The sequence below is a fragment of the Lepidochelys kempii genome, chromosome 3 (genome assembly GCF_965140265.1).
Source record: "Lepidochelys kempii isolate rLepKem1 chromosome 3, rLepKem1.hap2, whole genome shotgun sequence".
NCBI classification, from domain to species: Eukaryota; Metazoa; Chordata; order Testudines; family Cheloniidae; genus Lepidochelys; species Lepidochelys kempii.
Genome location: NC_133258.1, coordinates 174,455,441 through 174,480,036, shown reverse-complemented (window position 1 = coordinate 174,480,036; position 24,596 = coordinate 174,455,441). Strand labels below are relative to the sequence as shown.

At 44.2% G+C, this 24,596-nt stretch overlaps 1 protein-coding gene across 6 annotated transcripts in view; it reads right to left on the bottom strand.

Moving 5' to 3' along the window:
* The window catches only part of PRKCE (protein kinase C epsilon), a 519,169-nt gene extending 512,043 nt beyond the window's left edge, over positions 1-7,126 (bottom strand). For 2 of the 6 annotated variants that reach the window (XM_073339116.1, XM_073339117.1), the window contains exon 1: positions 5,126-7,126. In XM_073339116.1, coding sequence (XP_073195217.1) covers positions 5,126-5,473 — 348 coding nt within the window. In that variant the 5' untranslated portion in view covers positions 5,474-7,126. The remainder of the gene's footprint in view (positions 1-5,125) is intronic. The other 4 variants (XM_073339118.1, XM_073339119.1, XM_073339120.1 and 1 more) reach the window with 3 other exon arrangements.
* Positions 7,127-24,596: the final 17,470 nt, after the last annotated feature.

Genomic DNA, 24,596 nt, shown 5'->3' with positions numbered 1-24,596 from the left:
CCTGACCTTGCAATCACTTACTACCATAAGTAATCTCATTCCAAGTGTTTTTGCAGGACCATAACCTATATTTAGGTAAACTGTTACACTTTTCCAAATTCCATTTTTCATAACTGCTGACTGACGAGGCATTCAGTTTCTGTTCAATTCATAATCAGCCTATTTTATGCAGTGATGCCACACAGTCACATGAGTGTCATCACAGTCATTTACTAAAGGAAATGTGATGCTTCCAGTACTAGTTTTGCTATCACTGAATAAATCAGGTAAATAAGCAGGGCTATTTTAAAAGAATATGCTTCATTTTTAGATCTTGGGAATCAGCAACGATGGGGAAATGAAGTATGGAAAAAAGCACATGACAACCAAACAGAAGCTCACAAAAGCGTGGGGGGGTGTAGGTGGTACACCTACAGGTGGTAGGTGTATATATATATATGGCACACCACATATTTTTTTCCTGAATGTGCAGGATCTTCTTAAGACAGTACAAAATGAAGTCCAGTACATTACTCTAGCTTTATGATATTCTGTGATGCAAAAGAAGGCCATTGTTAAAAGTTGGGATGTCCTGGTTGAACACATGCATTCTAGTTATGCAGCCTGCAAAAGGATTAATTTCTCACGAGGGCCCAATTTCAGTGACTTCAAGAAGAGATTTTCTCATGCAAAGAGTTGGGCCTACTGGGCAAGATCCTTAGCTAGTGTAACCAGCATAGATCCAGTGACGTCAACAGTGCTATGTTGATTTATATCACCTCACGATCCGGCCACATATCTGGCAGATAAACTAGTATCCAATGTCCCGACTACTAGCAATCTGAACATAAGCACTACTAATTCTAGTTCATAAAGTTACAGTCATGAGCCTTGTTATAAAAATAATTTTCTTGCCCACTTTAAAACTTACTAATTTACATGTGACTATATTATTAAAGTACAAACTTCATACATGTTAAACCTTGGTTAAATAGATCAAGACATGTCTATTATAACTTTATGAATGACACTTCACCTAAATTGAATCACACTTAACTAATACTTTCATGTTATTTTTGACAGAATTTTTTCCATGTGATTTCCTAACTTATTGCTCCATATTTCCCAAATGTAAAGCTTTCAACATCTTCCTGAGTATCCTTTGCCCCATTCCGAGTACTTTATTCAGCTACAGAGACGCTTGTAATATTAACTATCTAGGACTCTCTTTAAAACTGCAATGTAGCCATTAACAAGTAAAATCTGCAAAACTGACACTTTGTGCTGTGTCTGTATTGATGCATCACTGTAAAAAGCAGCCATCTTTCTAATTGTCACTGTTCTGTTTTCAGAAATCAACACAAGCATCCGCATACATGCACAAGCATTTTTTTAAAAAAGACAGCATTTAATCCTTTAAAAATCTGCCATCTGTTAGTATCTAGACAATTGTGTTGAAATAAGACACCACTTTGAAAATGTGCCATGAGGTACACATGTACAGGTAGACTGCACTGGGTCAGTAAATAATGTTACAAATTAATTTTTGTGACTGCTAAGTATTCCTAGGGATAAAAGAAAATTGCTTGTTGCGTGTTTAATGGAGTCTTCCTAATGCAAAAGTCGCTATCATGATACTAAGCTTTGTACTTGTGTATCATGTTAGTGCTTCCACTGTAACCATAGGGTCCATCTACATCACAGCCATAATAGTGAAAAAAATATGTAGCATCTTCCTGAAAAACTCATCTTTAAAAAAAACATTAGGGATAGCATAATAAACAAAATCAACCACAGTAGGTGAGCTGACTCTATACAGGAGAGATTCCCCCTGCGCGAAAACAAGGCAGTATATTCCTTTACAGATACATATTGGACAGCGATGTCCACTTTGCATTTTGGACCTTTGATAATAATTACAAGGTCAGTAATTTCCCCTTAAAACTAGTATGGATATTTTGAAAAACCAAAAAAAAACCCCAAATGTTCTCATAAAAATACAGTTTAGAACTGTATGTATTATAAGATAATGCACATGAATGCATGAGAGCTGTTAATATGTTGACAGGTTTCAGAGTAGCAGCCGTGTTAGTCTGTATTCGCAAAAAGAAAAGGAGTACTTGTGGAACCTTAGAGACCAACCAATTTATTTGAGCATAAGCTTTCGTGAGCTACAGCTCACTTGACAAGAACTGTTATCAATACATTATTATTTTGACAAATTTATTTTATTATAAAGGTCTAGTTTAGGAAGGAGTATTGCATTAGACTGGATGGTGTAAGGTAAAAGATGGTAGCAATGTGATTTAATTTAATATGATCAGCAGGTACATGTTACCCAGTTGTAACTACCAGGATTACTGTGTTAATGGGCAGACCTTAGAACTGCTAAGCATAGTTTCCAAGAGTGTTCATTAGACTATATTTATTAGATACTGCAGGCATTAAGGAGAAATGGGCTACTCCAATTTCTGTTCTTTAATTTCTGAAAAATAGCAAGAGTACCAGAAAAAGTAGCGGCCTTCAATTACAGACCTAAAATGAGGAATTTATTTCTCATATTTAACATATGAGCCTCATCTCTAACATTATTAAAGGTCCAGATATATTAGTGCATAATTACAGTGCACAAGTACATTTGTTTGATTGATGGTGTTTTAGGTCACATACATTTTCCTTTTAGGGTAAGAATCATATGGCACCTTCATTTCACATAACATTTCTTTTTTCTAGGCTTTAATCTTCAAATTTTGCTGAAGTTCTTAATGAATGTGTTGTTTTTATTTTTATTTTGTTTAGAGATGGCACTAAGTGTAGGCTTAATCTAAGCCTCTAGTAGCCCAGTGAAAACATATGAAGAAACAGTTTGTTGTCCTAAAAGCAAGTTTGTTGGCTGTCCCTACCTATTAACAAGAGAAATAATCACTTGCAGTATAATAATAATTATGCCATATTCTGCCCTATACTGATCAAAGTCAGTAAAGCAAGATTCATTAGATGATTTTGGAAAAGACAAACGCTGGATCCTGCCAGTATTCAGCCCCACCCTTCAAAATTCTAATACTTAAATAGAGAACAGGTGTATCTGCTCCTGCTGCACCAATAAAATTCAGACCATGAGACATCACAGCATGAGGGCAATGCAAAAATGCACATCCAGCACCTGAATTCTGCTGGAACAGCCAATTTTTGGCCATGACTACCCTACTCTCAACTCTACTGCATCAATGGAAAACAAATGTAGACACTCCTCTTACTCCCAAAAAATCAGGACCTCAATGCATCTCAGAACAACAGCACCACAAATTCCTGGATTCACTACCGGGATCCTGACAGATCTTGTCAGTTTTGGGGCCCAAATTGCTAAATTCCATTGCCTAATTAAAGAACATGTTTAGATGCTCCTATAGCACCTTAAAAATCTGAACCCTGATATGCCCAGCACAATAGCACTGCCAAAATTCATATTTGGCATCTGAATCATTCAAGGTCCTGCCAAATTTGGGCCACAAACTTAGAATTTGTACCATCAAAATAAAAAATAAGTCTTGCTTCTACTCTTCCACCAAAAAATGTGGAATGAATCTTGGTCTGATATTCTCATTGATTTCAGTGGGGCCAGGATTTGATTGCTGGTTTCAGATACAAGATAGCTGCAAAAGCCTTTCCAAATGACCTACGTTTGGGCTGCATAATACCCAGTTTTAGCACCTAAACTTGGTAAATAAGCAACTCTGATAGCCCACCAGAATAATACAGACCCCAAGCATCATGGTGCAACATATTTAGCAGAAGTTATGCTTGGCTTTATAGACTCATTTAAAGCTATAAAGGTTCATTTTAATATTAAAAGAAAAAATATACAGCTCTCATTCAGTTCTTAGTCAATCAGTATAAATAGGGCCTGATTGTCATTTACACGAAGGCCCCTTTCCTTCATGCTGACATCTCTTTACATCCACTTTAAGGCTCCTTTACACAGCCACTGAGATGTAAAGGTGCCCTTCCATGTAAATTAGAATCAGGCCCATGATCTGCCAACTATTTTCTAGACTGGGCTCTGGTGTTTTGTTGTTATTCCATCTGCTAAACAAATAATGTCCAGATTTGGATTCTTCATCAAGAATAAATAAACATGTAGGTGCACATTTCACAACATTATGGCTGGCCATGTATGGAACATCCCAGATCAGAGGACTTTTTCTATGCTTTCTTGTGAACATTATTGTTAACATTGTTTACAATACATATAGCCAACTTTGTTGCTGTTTCAGTGATATGTGTGTGTTTTATATAGTTGTGAAATGCACATCCCCAAATGGTTTTTTGTTTGCAGTGCAACTGAACTACAATATGCTGGGATGCTGGATTCAAGATTTTGTAGCGCTGTGGGGTTTAGGCACATCAAATCTGGATATTTAAGAGGCAGCTAAACATGTGGCTTAGTTAAGCAGTGGAATTGCACAGACTAGGACCAAAAATTGGCAGAAATTAGCTACCAAAGTACCTGCAGTACAATTGCATTGGAATGCATCGAGATCCAGATTTTTGGTGTCAGAAGAATATCTATGTTTGTTTTCTATTGATGCCGTGAAGCTGGGGGTTGGGGATCAAAAACTGTGTGGTTCCAAGTATCAGATCTGGATTTCGGTGGTGCTTTCATGCCAGGAAATATCATGGTCTGGATCCTGTTGCTGCAACAAGAGCATGTATACTTGTTCTCAATTTAAGCATTAGAATTTGGGAGGTGTGAGCCAAATTCTGGCTCCATCAAGATCTAGGTTTTGGATCTGGGGTTTTGCTGCATTGTTACTCCTGGATGCAGTGGGGGTCTGTCTTGTTTGTTTTGTTTTTTGTTACAATAGGAGCAACTAGACTTGTTCCCCATTTAGACAGTGACATTTGGGAGGCTGGATCCAGTAGGATCCAGCTTTTACCCAGACACAATGATTCCCCCCCTCCAAAAAAAAAAAATTGTGAAACACATCTCAGAGGAGGGAGATATGCGTAACACTGCCTGAGTGTAACAAAGCCTGGAAAGGCTTCAGAGCCATTTCATGCCATTGCAACCTAGCTCTGCAATGAAGGTGTTGCATCGCCAGCAGTGCCTTACAAAACCATATGAATTTGCAGTGCAAACACTTACCCAGTCCTCAAAGTGGCGGCTCCCATTCTGCAGCAAGTCCTCAAACTGTATAGTGCAGTTAGCCACAAAATCATCGTACCCGATGGGGGCATCGTGGAAAACAGCCATCTCAATCTTCCTGCCATTGCAAACGTCAGTGACAAACTCATCATTCCAGGCAGGGCTGTTAGTCTTTTGCTTGGTCGAGGTCTGCCCGATCCTGGAATCGTCCACGTTGAGGGCGATGTAAGGGTCCAACAAAAAGGTCTGTGGTCTGGGACCCACCGCATGCCTCAGAGACCAAGGTGTGGGTTTCAGATTCACCGCCTCGCAGATCTTGATTTTCAGCAAGCCATTAAAAACCACCATGGTTGGATGGCTTCACTTTTCCTGGGATTAAGCACACTCGCTCACACGCACAGGGAGGGAGGTAGGGAGAGCTCACCAATAAATAGGAGAGCAGGTCTGCGGGGGGAGGGGGGGAAGCAGAGCACAACGTGGGGGCTCCCTTCTTGCTGCTGCTGCTATCTTTGATTATTTAGCCTTTGCTCTTGCGACACCCCGTGAATACATACAATGATCTTGCCTGTGTTTCTAACGGAAAACAAGGGAGGAAGGGAGGGAAGCAGGGGGGACGGCCGTGTTTGCAGAACCCCCCCCCCCACAATACAATCAAAATCCGAGCATAATAAACCCTCGGGGTGGGCAACAGACTTTCCCCTTCACCTAGATCATAATCCTGGATCAGTCTTTGCAAAGGAGGCAGAGCCGCGATCCGAGGCTCTTGCTCACGCTAGTACTGTCTGTGGGCAGCAACACACACAAACCCGAAACACCACGCCAAACAACCAGCCCTGCCTACTTCACAGCCTCTGCTCAGAAAACACACACCCGGGGACCTTACATCCGCATAGGATCGGGGAGCCTCCTCGCCTTCTCCTCCTCCTCCTCCTCCTCCAAGGCCAAGGATCCAGGGGAACGAATCCAATGCATGAGGGGAGTCTGCTCCGGATCAGGCTCTTCGGAGATTTAAAAAGGCACAGGGTGACCACCGCCTTCTGGATGGTTAGCCCTGCGGGCTCGCGTCGGTGCTGGGCTGAGTCGCAGCAGCACCCCCCCCACCTCTCCCCCTCTCGCTCTCTCTAATGCAGGAAATGCGCAAAAGACGTCAGTGTGTGTGTGTGTGTGTGTGTGTGAATAGAAAGTTTTGCCTGTTGGGGGAGCAATACGGTAAAAGTGAGCATGAAACAGCTACAAGCGAGTCAAGAAACCACGGCTCGGGTCGTGACTCTTTCAGACTCAATGAGCGCTGCCCTCCCTGCGTGCATATTCATGAGGTGATTTGTTCAAGGGTGGGGGACTGGGGGCTTTCTTCCTTCCCCCCCCCGCGCCCCCCACTCTGCTAAAGATAAAAGTTGGGATTCAGTGTGGGGGGGAAACATCCCTGCTCATCTGCCTGGGAAGTTTTAAACAGCACCCCCGTTTTATTTCAGTCCTTTATCACTGAAATCCTGCCCCCCCCCGATTAAACATTGCAAACATCCAGCCGCCCCCGCAACAGCCTTTCAAGCGGCCCTGCGGTACTGTTGTTGTTTGTTGTTTATTGTTTATTCTCGCGCTGCTGTGGACGATCTCAAGACGTTACTGGTATTTCCTAGCCTGCAAGTCTCTCGCCAGAAGTGTGTTTGTGACAGCATACGGCGCGGGCAAAGAAAAAAAGATGTCAACGCCTAACGTAAATATTCCTTCCCGAGGAATGTCCACTGCGGCTGCTTGTTGTTGGTTTCTTTACTTTCTGTCTTTCTTCTCTGCAACAACACAATCCCCCCGGGATCCCTTCAGGACTTTCCAATCCGCGATAAATTGTTGTTGACAAATGCAAGCTCCGGTTTTTGGACTCCTTTTCCCTTGTAATCGCTTTGATCCTCGCCGGCTGCCAACATTAACCCTCAGCGCCCCGCCGCAAGCCAGCGAGGCGGACTGCGTCTGCTTTCTGCGGGCGCATCCTCTCTCCCCGCCCATTGGGCAGCGGCCGCGGCATCGGCCCCCTGACGTCATTCCAGGGGCAGAGCTTTTGGCTGCTTTAGGAAGAATTTCCCCTCCGACTCCAGGCGCTGGGAAGTGAACTGGGAGCCAAAGGGAAACCGTCCTCCAAGGCAGAGCCGAGATTTGATTTGCGAGGAAAGGGACCTGGAGTCGCCTCCTCCTGGGTGAGGAGATTTCTTTGGAACAAAAGACAGTGCAAAGGACCCAGGAGATTTTATCTGCAAAGACAATTCCCCTGACTGGTTTGCCTGCAAAACTTTGATAAGTAACACGGCCTGGGTAAAAAGAAAGTGGTTTTGCCACCATTCCTAGGACTGTAATCAAATATACCAGCCAAAACCACACACTTAAGCTATAAACTTCATATCCCTTTGTCATGAATCAGTCGCTTTTTCTGCTGTTGATCATCTCATATTTCAGTGTGCATATGCCAACTTCAACAGAATTCACAGAACATTTAGTAAGTGTTTAACTATTTTGTCATTGGCTGTCCTCCAGTGAATACTGGAAATAATACCAGTGAGAAATACCTACTCAACCTGGAGGTTATTAAGTGCAAAAAAAAAAAAAAACACACCCTACTACAACACTATGAGTGAGATTCTATCAAATCTATCTGTCATCTAGGGATTTATACCATTCTCATCAGCATGGTATTTGAGAATTTTACAATAAAACAGGAGAGTCTTTCTCTTCTGCCACATGATTGTAGAGAAGTCTGGGATCCATCATGTTACCCAGTCTTTCTATTGTGAGCATTATTACTGATTTTGTGTTATTAATTTATTATCATTGTTTTGTTGTGGAAAAGCTGAAGGCAAAGAGATGGATCCTGCCCTTCACCCTAAAGGTGGTAAAGATTTGAGTTCATTCTGCTCTCCCGAGCAAAAGAGTTCCCGTTTATGAGCTGGCTGCCAAGGAAGTTCTGTCTCCAGAGTCTAAATCTCTGTCTCATGAGTCTAAATCTAGTTGGGGACAGCTCCACTGTTAACAGGACAACAGTCATGAAGGGTCCTGATATTGGATATTTCAGGCAGCTTAGATCCAGTCAATGGAGAGCTTTAAAGATTCGCACTATGGTCTTGGTCTGAATCTGACATTCACTGGGGAGCCAATATAATGACCAGAACAGAGAATAATGTATTTCCACAGCAGAGTATTGTTTAGCAGGCAGGCTGACATATTCTGGACCTGATGGGATAGCTTCAAGATTTGTGCATTAGTTCCCACATATAGGGTATTGCACTAAAAGCCTGAAGGTTATGAAAGCATGACTGTTAGTACTGTGTGTGTTCTTCTGGCAAGCCACAAATAGGAGAAAGCATTTCTGGTGCACATTGCTACTTCATCTCCCAATAACAGAAGTGCAGAAGGACCCCAGTACTAGTCACAATCTCTGGGCAGACTCCCTGAATGGGGAGCAAAGATATGGTGAAACTTATATGAAATGCCTTCCTCAATTACCCAGCATTACATCTGTCTTGTCCAATTTCAGACAGCTGTACCGCAGTTGCACCTCTGATTTCACTGAGGTAGTGTAGTCACTGGGAGATTTCACACGCACGAAAGTCAAGAAATACAAAATTAAGACTCCTCCAAAATTGTAACTTGGCCCACCTGGGCACACATATCATTTTGTATTACATGATATGGTGTTAATTTTAATGCCTCAGAAAGAGATTTTTGAGTCCATTAAATGGCCCTCATTGGAGTTTTTGTGTCATGTGCCTGAGGTGTGGTTACTGTGGGAAACACTTTGAATTTCCTGGCACTGAGGTAATGTAAAAGCTGAAGTCTTATATTGCAACAATGTATTTTTCCATTTAATTCCTTTTTATTTTTTTAAAAGATAACTACAATTACATTCTGAATGCACAATGTAAGACTCAAATAAGCACAACGTATGCAGTGGCTTTTAATATCCTTGCATGTCCATGAGATCACACATGAAAATGAATGCATATTTTCAATGTATTATAAGTCTAATGACTGAAATAAACACATGTGCATTTATTTCAGTGGGTGGATATCCAGCTTTGTGTACACACAATATATTTGGACACACACATACCATACATCTGGTTTTATATAGCTATATATACACAGGTATGTTGTGTGTGCAAATATCTGACTATCTGCATCTATAGCCAAGTCCTCTTCTCTAATTTTAGTCAATGTGAGTTTTGCTGTGCACTCAGTGGGACCAAGATCTTGCTGCAAGGGGGCAGCTTGCATTGAGTAAGGACTAAAGAGCTCAGTAAGGATTGCAGAATACATTATGTTGTATTTGTTCATTTATCAGATGTTTCCAAATTTTGTTCAACAAAAGCAGAAATTTCTCATTATGGATCATGTACATGCAAGACTGAACTTTTCAAAGTAAAACAGCTGTTGATTTACCCACAAGACACCTGAACCATTGTCCTAAAGTTCAGTTAAAACAGGTGAAAGAACCTGCTTCTGATATTCCCCCCACAAATTCATCAGTAGGAGAAAAATCAGCCCAATTGTCTCAAATAGTGTAGTTGTCAATAATGGTAAGTAGTTTGACACTTTTCATCCTGAATGGTTTTTAAGCGCTTAATTTCTGGCTTGATTTTAGCCTGTTCCTTTATCATGATATTTGATCCTCTAAGAGCTTAGAGGCAAATGCTGTTCCTCCTATTCCACATGAATGGGGAAGGCCAAAACTACATGGAAAATGCCCCATTTCTGCTGCAGAGAGGCGGCACGGGGACCCAGCATCCTTTTGTATATCATAGTGCAAATCTCCACAGTGGTTCTCGGCCATTCACTGCAGAGGGGCATGCTGAAGGGCTGGGGTCCCGGCCAATCGATGGTTCCGCAAGCCTCAGTGCCATCCAGAGAGAGGAGCAATGTCCCATGACTGATTCATGATGGGATAGATCACTTGATGAGTCCCTGTTCTGTTCATTCCCTCTGAAGCACCTAGTCTTGGCCACTGTCGGAAGACAGGATACTGGGCTAGACGGACCTTTGGTCTGATCCAGTATGACTGTTCCTATCCTTCTCATACCCAGTCATGGTGTCCATGGCCAGGTGTCTATGGCCAGGTCTATGGAATGGTGTCTATGTAGCTGCTGCAGGCAAAGCCCTTTTGCTCAGGCTTTGCTCATGAGACCAAAATTTGGCCCTCAGACACAGCTATAGCACACAAATACTCAAAAACTGTATCCAAGATGGCAAACAGTATTTACTGTTACCATTCAGATTCTTGTTAACTAGCTTAAACTCGTTAGCTATTTTTTTAAAAGATAAATTAAACAAAAAGAGATTACTTTGGAGGGGGGAATCAGCACCAAGGAAATATGGGTAAAATATTATAGAAGCAGTAACACTCTTGGAAGAGAGCTATTATTATTTCGGGAGGATTTGTGAGTTTTACCATAATTTTATATGTTATTACAGTTTAGGGCACCAAATCTGCAAACACTTATGCACACAGATTAATAGATTCCACAGCCAGAAGGGACCATTGTAATAATCTAGTCTGACCTCCTGTATAACACAGGCCACAGAACTTCCCCAAAATAATTAACAGCTTTGTATCAGGACTACTCATCTGCTAAAGCTACTCACAAGCTGAAGTGTCTGCAGGATTAGAATCTTGATTCCCTGATTAATGTTACATCTGTGCATGTAACTACATATCAGACTATTGATAATTTGGGTATTCTGCAAAAATCAGGGGGTGGGGAACAGATCGTAGTAATACAATAAAAATCTGGATATTTATTTGCATAGTGAGCTTTAAAAGAGAGAATACGAAACTTGTAATCAGATTGCAATAATGTAAGAAAAACATGTAGTCATGTCCAAAGAACGGCCCTTGAGCATAGCATTTTGCTTCTCCATGTGCCCCAGCCTGCTTTCCCTCCTTGAGTTACAGTAACAGTGAAATGAGAACTAGCAAACTGCAGGCAGCATTTGTTACCTTGAATCAGCCCCTGACCTTTGCATGGCCCACGAATCCCAAATGGGCTCTGTGGATAAATAGCACTATCTGGTGGAGGGAGTGTGCAAAGTCTTGTCTCGACTTTTAATGAGCTTATGTAGTCAGTTAAGAATCACTTCTGCTGCTGCTGTGCTCCTGGTCCAGAATTGCTGGAAGTTTTTAGGAGGAGTTTTTCCACACCCATGGCCACCAGTGAGCTACATAGGGAAACATGCCTGGCAGAGTTTTCCATAGCTAATGTCAATGCTAATTGCAAGGATTTCCTGGGAATTGTTACTGAAATTCTTACTGAAACTTTTGTGAAATATTTCAGGGCTCTTCTGTTATGGCAGTTTGAGAGAAGGGTGGTTAAATGATACACTGAAACATACACACACATGCAGAGCAAGATCCACTCTCACGCTGTTGGAGAAGCTTTAAGAACCACCTTCATGTCAGAGATAGATCCAAAACTGGAACCCTGGCTATAAACCTCCTGAACCTTGGCTATAAACCTCCTTAACTTTGAGCTCTGACTTCAGATCCAAACAGTGGTCAATCCTGCAAAGAGTTATGGATGTGAATAACTTTACTTCTGTGAGTCAGTTCAGTGGAGCTGCTTGTGTGAGTAAAGTTCGAGTGCGTCATGTACATAAATGTTTGCAGGATTGGGTCAATGGAAGCTGCTGGGTGCCCAGAACTTTTGAAAATCAGATCTCTTACTTTAGGTGCCTAACTTCAGCCACCTATTTCTGAAAATCTTGCTCAGATCCTCCTCTCCCCAGAGCATTCTCACTTTCCTCCTGCTGTAGAAGATTTATGGGAAATGCAGATATCTAATTTCCCTTCAACAAGAAAAAAAATCAGCTGTCTCTAGCTCAAACCTTCATCTCTCCTGCTATAGCATTTCCTATCACCAGCCAACTCCCCATTAAGGAATTCCTGCACTGCAAAACATTTACCTGGGAGAAGTTAGCTAAGGGATTCCTAACGTCCCCTCTGAAATGTCTTAAGGATGCAGAACTTTCTCCTGTTTGTGGTTAATGTTCTCCAAGTCTTAGTAGTTATGTTTAATTATATTTTTGGCCCTGTACATTTAAGAGTTGATTTTAAATCAGGTGCATCAGTTAGTGGAATCTCATTGGGAAGAAGTATGTCTTAGACTTGACCTGTCACATGGATCTTTTCCGCCTCCACATAATCTACCATAGTTCTCCTAGTTTGCTGCATTCTCTGTGGGTGTAAAGTTCACGTCATATAGAATCATAGGACTAGAAGGGACCTCAAGAGGTCATCTAGTCCAGTCCCTTGCACTCGTGGCAGCACTAAGTATTATCTAGACCAGCCCTGACAGGTGTTGTCTAACCTGCTCTTAAAAATCTCCAATGATGGAGATTCCACAGCCTCCCTAGGCAATTTATTCCAGTGCTTAACCCTGACAGTTAGGAATTTTTTCCTAATGTCCAACCTAAACCTCCCTTGCTGCAATTTAAACCCATTGCTTCTTGTCTTATTCTCAGAGGTTAAGAACAATATTTCTCCCTCCTCCTTGTAACAACCATTTATGTACTTGAAAAATGTTATGTCCCTGCTCAGTCTTCTCTTTTCTAGATTAAACAAACCCAATTTTTTCAATCCTTCCTCAGAGGTCATGTTTTCTAGACCTTTAATCATTTTTGTTGCTCTTCTTTGGACTCTCTCCAATTTGTCCACATCTTTCCTGAAATGTGGCACCCAGAACTGGACACAATACTCTAGTTGAGGTCTAATCAGCACAGAGTAGAGCAGAAGAATTACTTCTCGTGTCTTGCTTACAACACCCCTGCTAATATATCCCAGAATGAAGTTCGCTTGTTTTGCAACAGTGTTACACTGTTGACTCATATTTAGCTTGTGGTCCACTATGACCCCCAGACCTCTTTCCACAGTACTTCTTCCTAGGCAGTCATTTCCCATTTTGTATGTGTGCAACTGATTGTTCCTGCCTAAGTGGAGTACTTTGTATCATTTGTGCTTATTGAATTTCATCCTGTTTACTTCAGACCATTTCTCCACTTTGTCCAGATCATTTTGAATTATAATCCTGTCCTTGGATTAGGTTGCTTTATTATTTGCTCCATTATCTTTCCAGATACAGAAGTTAAGTGGACTGGTCTGTAATTCCCCAGGTTGTCCTTATTTCCTTTTTTTAGATGAGTACTATATTTGTCCTTTTCCAGTCTTTCGGAATCTCTCTCATCTTCCATGACTTTTCAAAGATAATCGCTAATGGCTCAGATGTCTCCTCAGTCAGCTCCTTGAGTATTCTAGGATGCATTTCATCAGGCCTGATGACTTGAAGATATCTAACTTGTCTAAGTCATTTTTAACTTGTTCTTTCCCTATTTTAGCCTCTGATCTTGCCTCATTTTCACTGGCATTCACTATGTTAGACGTCCAATCACCACCAACCTTCTTGGTGAAAATCGAAACAAAGAAGTCATTAAGCACCTCTGCCATTTCCACATTTTCTATTATTGTTTTTCCTCCCTCACTGAGTAACAGGCCTACAGCATCCTGTGATCAAGGAAGCCGAAGCCCTCCTGGCAACACCATTTTTGCAGCCAGGCATTCACGTCCAGGATGCATCTGTCTCTGCCTGGGCCCCTACCCTTGACCAGAAAGATCGAAGAGAACAGCACCTGTGCTCCCAACTCCTTCACCCTTACTCCCAGAGCCCTGTAGTCACTTCTGATCTGCTGAGGGTTATACCTCACAGTATCATTAGTGCCCACATGGATAAGTAGCATGAGGTAGTAGTCAGAGAGCTGGATGATCCTCGACAATCCCTCTGTAATATCTCGGATACGGGCCCCTGGCAGGCAGCATAGCTCCCAGGATACCATGTCAGGGCGACAGATGGGTATCTCCATCCTCCTCAAAAGAGAGTCACCAACCACTACTACTCTAAGTTTCCGCCTGGGAGTGGTGGCTGCCATCCTCCCAGCCTTGGAGATACATGGCTTCTCCTTCTCCACCTTGAGAGGTGATTGCTCATTGCTCGTTGCCAGGGCAGCATATCGGTTTTTCATCACTATGGTGGGTGCATTGGGAGTACGGGTGGAGCACTGCCTGCTCCCAGAAGTAATCAGCAGCCAGTGTCCTCCCTGTGACTGAGCCATATCCTCCTCCCACGGTAGTGTGACAGCAGTCCTCTGTAGCTGGATAACCTCCTCAGCCTTGGATGTCTCCATATGAATACTCTCAAGCAATTCCTCATGGGCACGGATGCTCCTCAGTCCAGCCGCCTCTGCCTGTAGCTCTGGATCATTGCTATTCTGAACATGGAACTGCTGGAGAAAGATTGCTTGTGAAGGTAAAACCAGTTCTGTTTCATACCAATCACACTTCATTTATCAGCTGTCATTTGGAGAATGTGCAATAATTGTTGGGGCAGGGAAGCTTCCTATGCACTGACATTACATGGGACACTAATGTGCATGACATAATAGGAGGTCTGATGATACTGAGCCCAGGGCTACACTGTGCCCATCAGGCACAGCCTTTGACAGGGGGTGGGCGGTGGGGAGGGCCGAGCAGCCACCGCACTCCAGGGAAACACACTCCTGCCCTAACATGGTTAAAGCACTGTTCCATTTTTTTCGTGTGGATGGAAGTTTCCAGTGTGGATGGAAGTTTGACTTGAAGGTCATGGACAGTTCAGCAATGGTTAAGCATTAACATACTTTTCTTCATGGAGGAAGGGGAGAACATGCTGACTGCTGCACTGCCTGAATATATGGTAGTGGCACGATGGGACTGGCCATTGAGAAAGTGTTAGGGAAATGTATCTTGAGAAAATCATTAGCTTATGGACTGACAGGGAGGTCTTTTCCCAAACTCTGGGACCTAAAGGGCCTCTGTTGGCAAAAATAGAATAATAAACATTTTACAACTGAATAAACATGACTTTAGCATTCACATAAGGAGTGAAGACAAGAAGAATCAAAATGGTGGTAACTGGCTGTTAGTTTTTTGGGGAGGGCTTTCCTTCTTCTTTGAGGATTTTGTAATGGACTCTTCCCTTATTCTTCTTTAATTCCCATCCATATCCTCAAAAGTATTTGATCTTCTATCCAGGCAAAGAGAGCAGTATGGTGCCCCTTTCTGAGCCATCAGTGTCACTCATAGATGCTGAGAAAGCCTCATTGGGAGTGACATCAAGAATTCCTTCTACCAGAGTATTCTCAGCCTCTTCTAACCTAGGAATGACAGAGTGAAAGACAAAGGATCTGATCCCCCTGTGAAATAGGTACATTGCCACTTATATAAGTCCTTTCATTCTAGGATCTAGCAGTGCCGTACCAGGGTGGGTAAGTGTTTTATTGGAACTGGCTAGAAAATAGTTTTGAGGAAAACAAAATGTTTTTAATTATTTACATTTTCAGCAGAAAATTTTGACTTTTAATAGAAAAGAAACAAAAATCCCCAAACTGAAAGGTTTTCAGTAAAGCTGTTGATTAATCGCAGTTAACTCTGGGATTAACGCAAAACAAATTAATCATGATTAAAAAAACTAATTGCGATTAATCACAGTTTTGATCGCACTCTAAGTACTAATTGTTGTTACCTTTTCTTGAGTATTCCATTCCTTTGCAACAAACAAGAAACGCTCTACACATGTTTCAGCATAATGTCTCTCTTCAGTCTGCATTACTGTTAAAGCAAATGACTGCAGTGTCCATGCAGAATCAGTCAGGTGTGCCATGACTCCAAGATAGCTGTGATTACCCAAGGATGTCCAGTGATCACCAGGCAAAGCAGTAGCTAGTGCATTTTTCAGAAGCTCCAACTTCATAGTCTTCTCGTTGTGATATAGGTCATGTATCTGTGATATAATGGTTCCTCAGGAGGGCAAGGTGCATGACTGATCGGAAGATGCAATTTGAATAACATCTTTTAACCCTCTGTCATTTACAATGTTGAGTGGTCTGCAGTTCATAGCTATCCACTTTGCAGTAGCACTGGTTAAACTGTTGTACTTTGTTTGATCCATGGGCTTGTAGCGATACTGCAATGCTGTGAGCATACTGTGTCACGGCTGGCGGGATTCATTTGCTGTTGGTGGGTTATCTGTAGCACAAGAACTGGAGGCGAAAGCATGTTTAGCGTGTAGGTGTTACTGCAGGCTTGAAATACTTCGATGGTATTAGAACTTGGCCTTGCATTAGCTACATATAACCGTCTTTTTATCCAGTACGATAAAAAAAGTGATTAATAGCAACTAATTTTTTTTAATCGTTTGATAGCCCTACTTATCAAACTCAATCTTGAAACAAGTTCAGTTTTTTGCCCCACTACTCCCTTGGAAGGCTGTTCCAGAACTTTACTTCTCTGACGGTTAGGAACTTTCATCTAACTTCAAGCCTAAACGTGTTGGTGGCCAGTTTATATCCATTTGTTCTTGTACTACCACTGACCCTTAATTTAAATAGCTCCTCTCTCTCCCTGATGTTTATCTCTCAGGTGTATTTATAGAGAGCAATCATATCTCCCTTCATCCTTCATTTTGTTAGGCTAAACAAGCCAAGATCCTTAAGTCTCCCATTGTAAGGCAGTTTCTCCATTCCTCTGATCATCCTAGCAGCCCTTCTCTGAACCTGTTTCAGTTTGAAATCATCTTTGTTAAACATGGGATAGAAGAATTGCACCCAGCATTCCAGATGAGGTCTCACCATTGCCTTGTACAATGGCAATAACACTTCCCTATCTCTTCTGGAAATACCTCACTTGATGCATCCTAGGATTAAATTAGTCTTTTTCACAGGTGCATTGCATTGGCAGCTCATAGTCAACCAATACACCCAAGTCTTCGTCCTCCTCTGTCACTTCCAACTGATAAATCCCCATAACTTTCACTTTGCACTAGGGCTGTCAATTAAGGATTAATTCACAGCATGATTAACACGTTACTCGCACTCGAGAGGCAGTGAGGCACAAGAGATTGCACTATAGTACTTTTATGAGGTGAATTGAAATACTCTCTTTTGTTTATCTTTTTCACAGTGCAATTATTTGTAATAAAAAATAGAAAAGCTGGACATGCACAAGTCCATGGGTCCGGATGCAATGCATCCAATGGTGCTGAAGGAGTTGGCTGATGTGATTGCAGGGCCATCGGCTATTATCTTTGAAAACTTTATGGCGATCAGGGGAGGTCTTGGACGATTGGAAAAAGGCAAATATAGCGCCCATCTTTAAAAAAGGGAAAAAGGAGAATCCAGGGGAACTACAGGCCGATCAGCCTCACCTCAGTCCCTGGAAAAATCATGGAGCAGGTCCCCAGGCCCTCTGGACCTTTTCGTCAGGCCCCTGTCCCGTGAGCCCTCCCAGTCCCCTCCCTTCCACAATCTGAGCTGGCTGCGTGCCCTGCAGCCGGTTCGCTTTCGAACTGCACCAAGGAAACAACTATACATGCTCATGCTCCACACTTTTCACTTCCTCACCCTCGTGTCTCTCCCTGATACCAAATGGCAAGACTATCTGCCACCTGTGGAGGTTGAGGAACCCTGGTGGGTCAGCCTCTATTCCACCCTCGTCCCATGGCCCTCTGGGGATATTGGTTGGCGTCTGCTCCATGGAGCTGTAAGCACAGGCATGTACCTGGCTCGGTTCACCCCCATACCCGACGCCTTTTGCGGCATGTGGGAGAACCTGGTGCTCACTTATCTCGAATGTGCCAGGTTGAAGCCCCTATTCCGGCTCCTCCAGAACCTCCTGTTGAGGTTCTGGCTGCACTTTTCCCCATACCTGTTTACATTCGCACACCCTTTCCGGGGCCTCAAGAAGTTGCGAGACCTCCTCATCAACCTCCTCCTGGCCCTGGCCAAAGTGGCCATTTTCAACACCAGGAGGAGGACGCTAGGAGAGAGGGTGCTCTGCAACTGTGGGGCCTATTTCCGCTCCTCCCTGGTCTCACGCATCCAGGCAGAGTTCCCCCCGCTGGTGTCTGCTGGCTCCCTAGACAGCTTTGAGGAGCAGTTGGCGCTGTCCAGGGTTCTCTGCTCGGTGTCCCCCTCTGGATCCCTAGTTTTGAACCTGTGACCTTCACTCCTGACTCTGTTATTCATTAGTTGTCCCCTATATTCAGTTGGTTCCCGGGTCCAGTGCTCCTTCCCGCAAGACTGGGGGAGGGGGCCTTTAGACGTGGACAGGCTTGTGCCTGCCCACCTCCCAGGAGTCCCATAAGGCCTCTAACTTTGTTTCATAATTGTACACCGTGTGGAACAAGCACTCTTTTTCCTCTACAGTGAACTGGAGCTCTTCGGTCAGCTACTCATTTTTGAACTTGAGTTCCTCCAGTTCCTTCTCTGCTACCTCCAATTCTTTCACCAGGTCCTCCTCTCTTAGGAGGGAGCTCATAAAACCTACCTGCACAATTCCCCTCCCTGTCCTAGGGTCCTGTTTTCTATCCCAACCCTTTTCTTTCGCCTCTTCCAGCTGGGGCGAAACTGTCTGGGCCTGTATGCTAGTTAGCAAACTGGGTATTTTAACCTGAGTTCCCACAGTATTCTGCTGAACCCTGAACTCTGTCTGGGTCCCTGCGGTACTCTGCTGGGCCCAGGTCTCTATTTGGGCCTCTACTGTATCCTGCTGTGTCCTCTGATCCTTTTCCCTCTGGGCCTGGGCCAATGTTTCCTACAGAGCCAAGCATTGTTCCCTCTTCCCATTGGCTTCCACCCGTACCTGGGCCAATTCCTGTTCTACCCAGACCACCTGGGTAATACCTGTCTGGAGATCTTAGCACAGGCACCTACTCCATGGGTGCTCTGGGGCTGGAGCACCCATGGGGAAAAATTGGTGGGTGCTCCCTGCCCCACCCCAGCTCACCTCCACCTCCTCCCCTGAGCATGCTGCGTCCCTGCTTCTCCCCCTAGTAGCTTGCCACCGCAAAACAGCTGTTTCATGGTGGCAAGTGCTGAGAGGGAGGGGGGAACGTGGCATGCTATGGGAAGAGGCGGGGCCAGGATTTGGGGAAGGAGTCCAATGGGGCAGGGAGGGGGTGGAGTTGGGCCGGGGACTTTAGGGAAGGGGTTAGAATGGAGGCTGGGCAGGGGATGGGAGGGGGTGGGGCAGGGGTGGAGTTGGGGCACGGCCAGGGGCAGGGTCGGGGGTGAGCACCCACTGGCTCCAGGAAAAGTTGGCACCTATCCCTCGGTCAACTCTCGTTGGCACTTCCTCAGCAGGTCCCTCACGTCTGGGATATTCTGGTCTTGCCTCTGGACTCCTTTCTGGGGTCTCCTTATCCTGGCTCCTAGCCCCTCTGCTTTCTTTCCCAGCTGGGCCTGGACCTTCTCAGTCCTGGGTCGCTGTCCTGGTCCTTCCCACATGAGAGCTGAGTAGCCCACCCAGTCTCTCCCCAATATTATGGGTCATGACAGGTCCTTGACCATGCTGACACAAAGTCGAGTTCTCTGGACCTGTACCTCCAACCCAACTTCTGCCATGGGGTAGACTCAGGTCTCCCCATGTACACAGGAGATGTGTACTGGGAGGTGTCGGTCTAGGCCAGTTGCCCTCACCTGGTTTTCCCGAACCAAGGTGTACCCACACCCTGAGTCTATCAGACCCTTAACTACAGTTCCTTCTAGCTTGATTGTCACTAACCATGGTGGGATCACCTTGACCTTCAAAGTAGACCCCCACCAATTAGTTCCACTGTAATAACAGTTCAGGTAGCCACATTCCATTACTGGGCAGTGCTTTTTAATATGCCCCGGCTGGCCACACCTGTAGCAGACTACCGGGTCTCCTAGTGCCTTCCCACTACTACCTCCCGTAGGCTGCAGGGCTCCCTAGACCCCTTGCTGTTGTGTTGCTTCCCCTGAGCCTATAATACTTGGGGTCTTTCCCCCTTGCAAGCCTTCTGGGTGAACCCCTCTCAGTTTACCATGCAGCTTGGGCCCTTTCTCTCCTTCAGCCTCAAAGTAGGCCTCAGCTCACTCGACTGCTTCTCCCACTGAGTCTGGTTAGAAACGCCTTACCCAGCTCAGTGCCCCTCCTGGTAGGACTTTCAGGAATTGCTCTAGGACCACCTGATCCTGGGTTTCTCCACCAAGGTGGTCTCTGAGCAAATCCAGAATGCTGGCAGGTCTCATAATTTCTGGGCAACTACCTGTAGTTGTTGCCTTACGGGAACAATTCCATCTGGAATTTCTGCCTGTATACCTCTCGAATCAGCCCTACCCGATCCAAAATGGCTGCCCAGTAAGCCGCCTGTGCCTCACCCATCAGGAATAGTGCTATGAGGGCTGCCCAAGTTGCCTCTTTCTAGTCTGCTGCCTTGAGGTCCGGAGAAAGGCCTTGAGGTCATCATGTGATCCAAGCTTTGCCAGGTCTGGACCCAACCGACCACTAGTTCCATCCCCTATTGGGTTCTCAGGTTTGTTGTGACCCAACCGCCTCTCTATCCACTCCTGCTGTTTGGAGTGGATCTCTTGCCACCATTGCTGTGCCACAAACTTGGCCTCCTGTTCCTTCTGCAGGTTCTCCATTAATTGCATCAGCAGGGTCTGGGTGCGCTGCTGCTGCTCTTGCTGCTGCTGCACCACGACTACATGCTGCTGTTGGCCTGCCACTAACAGGCGGATCATCTCCTCCATAATTGTGCTCCTTGTTAATCAGGTTCCAGATCCCCACTTCTGGTACCAAATGTAATGGGGTCGGCACCCACCTCTTGCGAGGACCCCCCTCTGGTTGTGTGTGTCCGCAATCTTTAAACCAGTCCAGCCCTGGTATGGGGATGTATCCCCTGGGCTTTCTCCTTGGAGATGCTATCTTCCTGTTGCCCTCCCCAGGCTCAGTTCCTACTCAGTGTCCCTGCAGCCAGCCAGGAGCTCCTTCATTGCTCCCCTGGTTCCTGATAGCAAACTGTCTTTGGCTCAGTCCTAGCAGCCAGCTCCCCCAGTACCTGCCCTCACTTAGCTGTCTGTTGTGCTGCAGTTCCCTCAGGCATACAGTCATTTCTTATCCAGCTTCCAGGAGCAACTAACTGCTGCTGTATTCTGCAGCTCCTTTTATATGGTCCTCCTGGCCCCTGATTGGCCGTTCCAGCAGCCCCTCTGATTGATTGCTTCCTTTCACCCACTCTAGGCCACTTGGAGGACCTCTGTACTGCTCCTTTCCTGGGATGGATGTGGCAGAACCCTGAGGTCTCCAGCAGGGGGCCATTGGGCCTAGTCCACCCCATCACATCCCCATTTTACAGATGGCAAAATGAAGGCAAAATGAGCCTAAGCTCCACCTTTTTAGAAGTAGCTCAGTTTTCTAGGTGTCCAACTTCTGACGCTAAGGGCCTGACATGAAAGGCCTTTAGACACTAAGCTCTTGATTTGCAAAGGTATTGAGAATGGGAACCCACAGCAGTAAGACCATTACTAGAATACCATTCCCGGATATGGTGCCCCCACTTCAAAAAGGCTGTTGAAAAATTTAAAAAGGTTTAGAAAAGAGCTACAATGATGTGAGGTTTGGAAAACATGCTTCACAGTGAGAGATTGAAGAAGCTCAATCTATTAGGTTTATTGAAGAGAAGGTTAGAGGTGACCTGCTCCCTATCTACAAGTATCTACACTGGGAATAGACTTCTGATAGCAAAGGGGGTTCTTTAATCTAGCAGCAAAAGACATAATGAGATCCAATGGTTGGGAGCCGAAACTAGACAAATTCAGACTAGAAAAAAAGTGGTGTTTGCAGTGTTGTTGTAGCCGTATCGGTCCCACGATATTAGAGAGACAAGCTGGGTGAGGTCGTATCTTTTATTGGAGCCACTTCTGTTGGTGAGAGAGACAAGCTTTGGAGCTTTCTGTGTAAACTCAAAGCTTGTCTCTCTCACCAACAGAAGTCGCTCCCATAAAAGATATAACCTCCCCACTCTCTCCTTGTCTCTAATATCCTGGGATCAACACGGCTACAACAACACTGTGTAGAAATAAAGTGCACATTTTTAACAGAGACGTAATTAACCATTGGAGTAATTTACCAAGGGATGTGCTGGATTATTTATCCCTTGAAGTCTTTAAGTCATGACTATAAATCTTTCTAAAAGATCGGCTATAGCTCAAAGAGAAGTTGTGGACTTGATGCAGAAATATAGCCTGTGTTATGCAGTGGCTCAGACTACGTTATTATAATACAGATCTATGAACTTTTGAATTTCAGGCCAGTTTTGTTTAGGAGCCTAAATATATGGATTATTAAATGTCTAACTTTGGGCATCCATGTTTGAAAATCTGTACTACATATGTAAAGTTGGGTACCAAAATTAGAGAGCACTTTTTGAAACGTGGCACACAGTGAGTCAGCAGCAAAGCCAATAAGACTGTTCTAATTTCGAGTTACACAGAGGGAAATCCTCCTTCCTCTGTCAAACCCAAGTAAACTGGCTTGATCCATGGGACTGCACAGTCACGAGGAGACAAAATCCTCCTCTCTAGGCCATAGATTAGAATGTGACCATTCCAGAGCCATTACCTCAGCCAGTAGGGTTTGCAGTCTGTGTGCCTTCCTTCTGCATAGAGGACTGACTGGTCGATCTCTGTAGTCAGCGTTCCACCAGGCCCTATGGCACCCTGTCACTAAATCCCTTGTCTACGATGGCATGGACAGTGCCTAGTACAATGGGCCCTTAGGGCTTACTGCAGACCTAATATTAATATCAGGGAAGGGGACCCTCCAGAGTTAGGCTCCACGAGAAGAAGGTGGCTCTAATGCCTTCTGTGAGCTCCAGACCCAGGTGCCAACTTTCTTCTTTCTGGGTGGGTGCTCCCAACCCTGCTCTGCCCTGAGACCCCACCCACACTCTGCCCCTTCCCCAAGGCCCCACTCTTGCTCCGCCTCCTCCCGCCCCCACTCTGACCATCCCCCCCAGCTCCTCCTCCAGGGGTGCCATTTCAGATATTTTTCGGGGCAGGAGGGCAACTTTAACTGTGATTCCAGGGGCTACTTAGGCACTTGACAACTCTAGGTTTTTGCCAGATAACTTAGCAATTGGCTGACAGGAGCACTGTATCTAATTCCTATATAAAAGAAAGAAAATTAAATAAATATTAGGTCCACTCAGCTCTAATACTAACATGTTCTGACATCTTGTGGCAAGTCACCTAAGGGACACTGGTTAGGTTTAAAATTTTAATGTATATTCTTACTTTGTTACTAACTCTGTGCAGAGAGAGAACCCGTCAGGACTCTTGGGTTCTATCTCAGCTCTGTGAAGGGACTGGGGTCTAGTGGGTTACAGAGGGGGGGCATCTGAATTCTATATAAGTACATCAGAATGGCCATAGTGGGTAAATCAATGGTCCATCTAGCCCAGTATTCTGTCTTCCAATAGTGGCCAATACCAGGTGCTTCAGAGGGAATGAACAGAACAGGTAATCATCAAGTGATTCATCCCCTGTCAACCACTCCCAGCTTCTAGCAAACAGAGACTAGGGACATGCCTTTCCCGACATGGTCTTGGATCGCTGCCCACCCTGGCTAATAGCCATTGATGGACACATCATCCATGAACTTGTCTAGTTCTTACTGGAATCCTGTTATAGTTTTTGACTTCACAACATCCTCTGGCGAAGAGTTCCACAAGTTGACTGTGAAGAAATACTTTTATTTTGTTTTTTTTAAATCTAGTGCCTATTAATTTCATTGGGTGACCCCTAGTTTCTTGTGTTATGTGAAGGGGTAAATAACACTTCCTTATTCAATTTTTCCATACCATTCATGATTTTGTAGACCTCTATCATATTCCTCCTTAGTCATGTCTTTTCCAAGCTGAAAAAATGCACATGGCAAAATATGCACATGGAAAAAAGTTCCAGTCCCAGTCTTTTTAATCTCTCCTCATATGGAATCTGTTCCATACCCCAAATCATTTCTGTTGCCCTTCTCTATACTTTTTCCAAATCCAATGTATCTTTTTTGAAATGGGGTGACCAAATCTGCACGCAGTGTTCAATATGTGGGCGTACCATGGATACATATAAAAGCAATATGATAGTTTCTGTCATATTATCTATCCCTTTCCTAATGATTCCCAATATTCTGTTAGCTTTTTTGATTGCCACTTCACATTGAGGAGATGTTTTCAGAGAACTATCCACAATGACTCCAAGATCTCTTTCTTGATGGGTAACAGCTAATTTAGACCCCATCATTTTGTATATATAGTTGGGATTATATTTTGCCATGTGCATTACTTTGCATTTATCAACATTGAATTTCATCTGCCATTTTGTTGCCCCCTCACCCAGTTTAGTGAAATCCCTTTGTAACTCTTTGCAATCAGCTTTGGACTTAACTAGCTTGAGTAATTTTGTATCATCTGCAAAGTTAGACAACTCACTGTTTACCCCTTTTTTTTAGATCATTTATGAATACGTTGAACAGCACTGGTCCCAGGACAGACCCCCGGGGAACACCACTAGTTACCTCTCAACATTCTCACCATTTATTCCT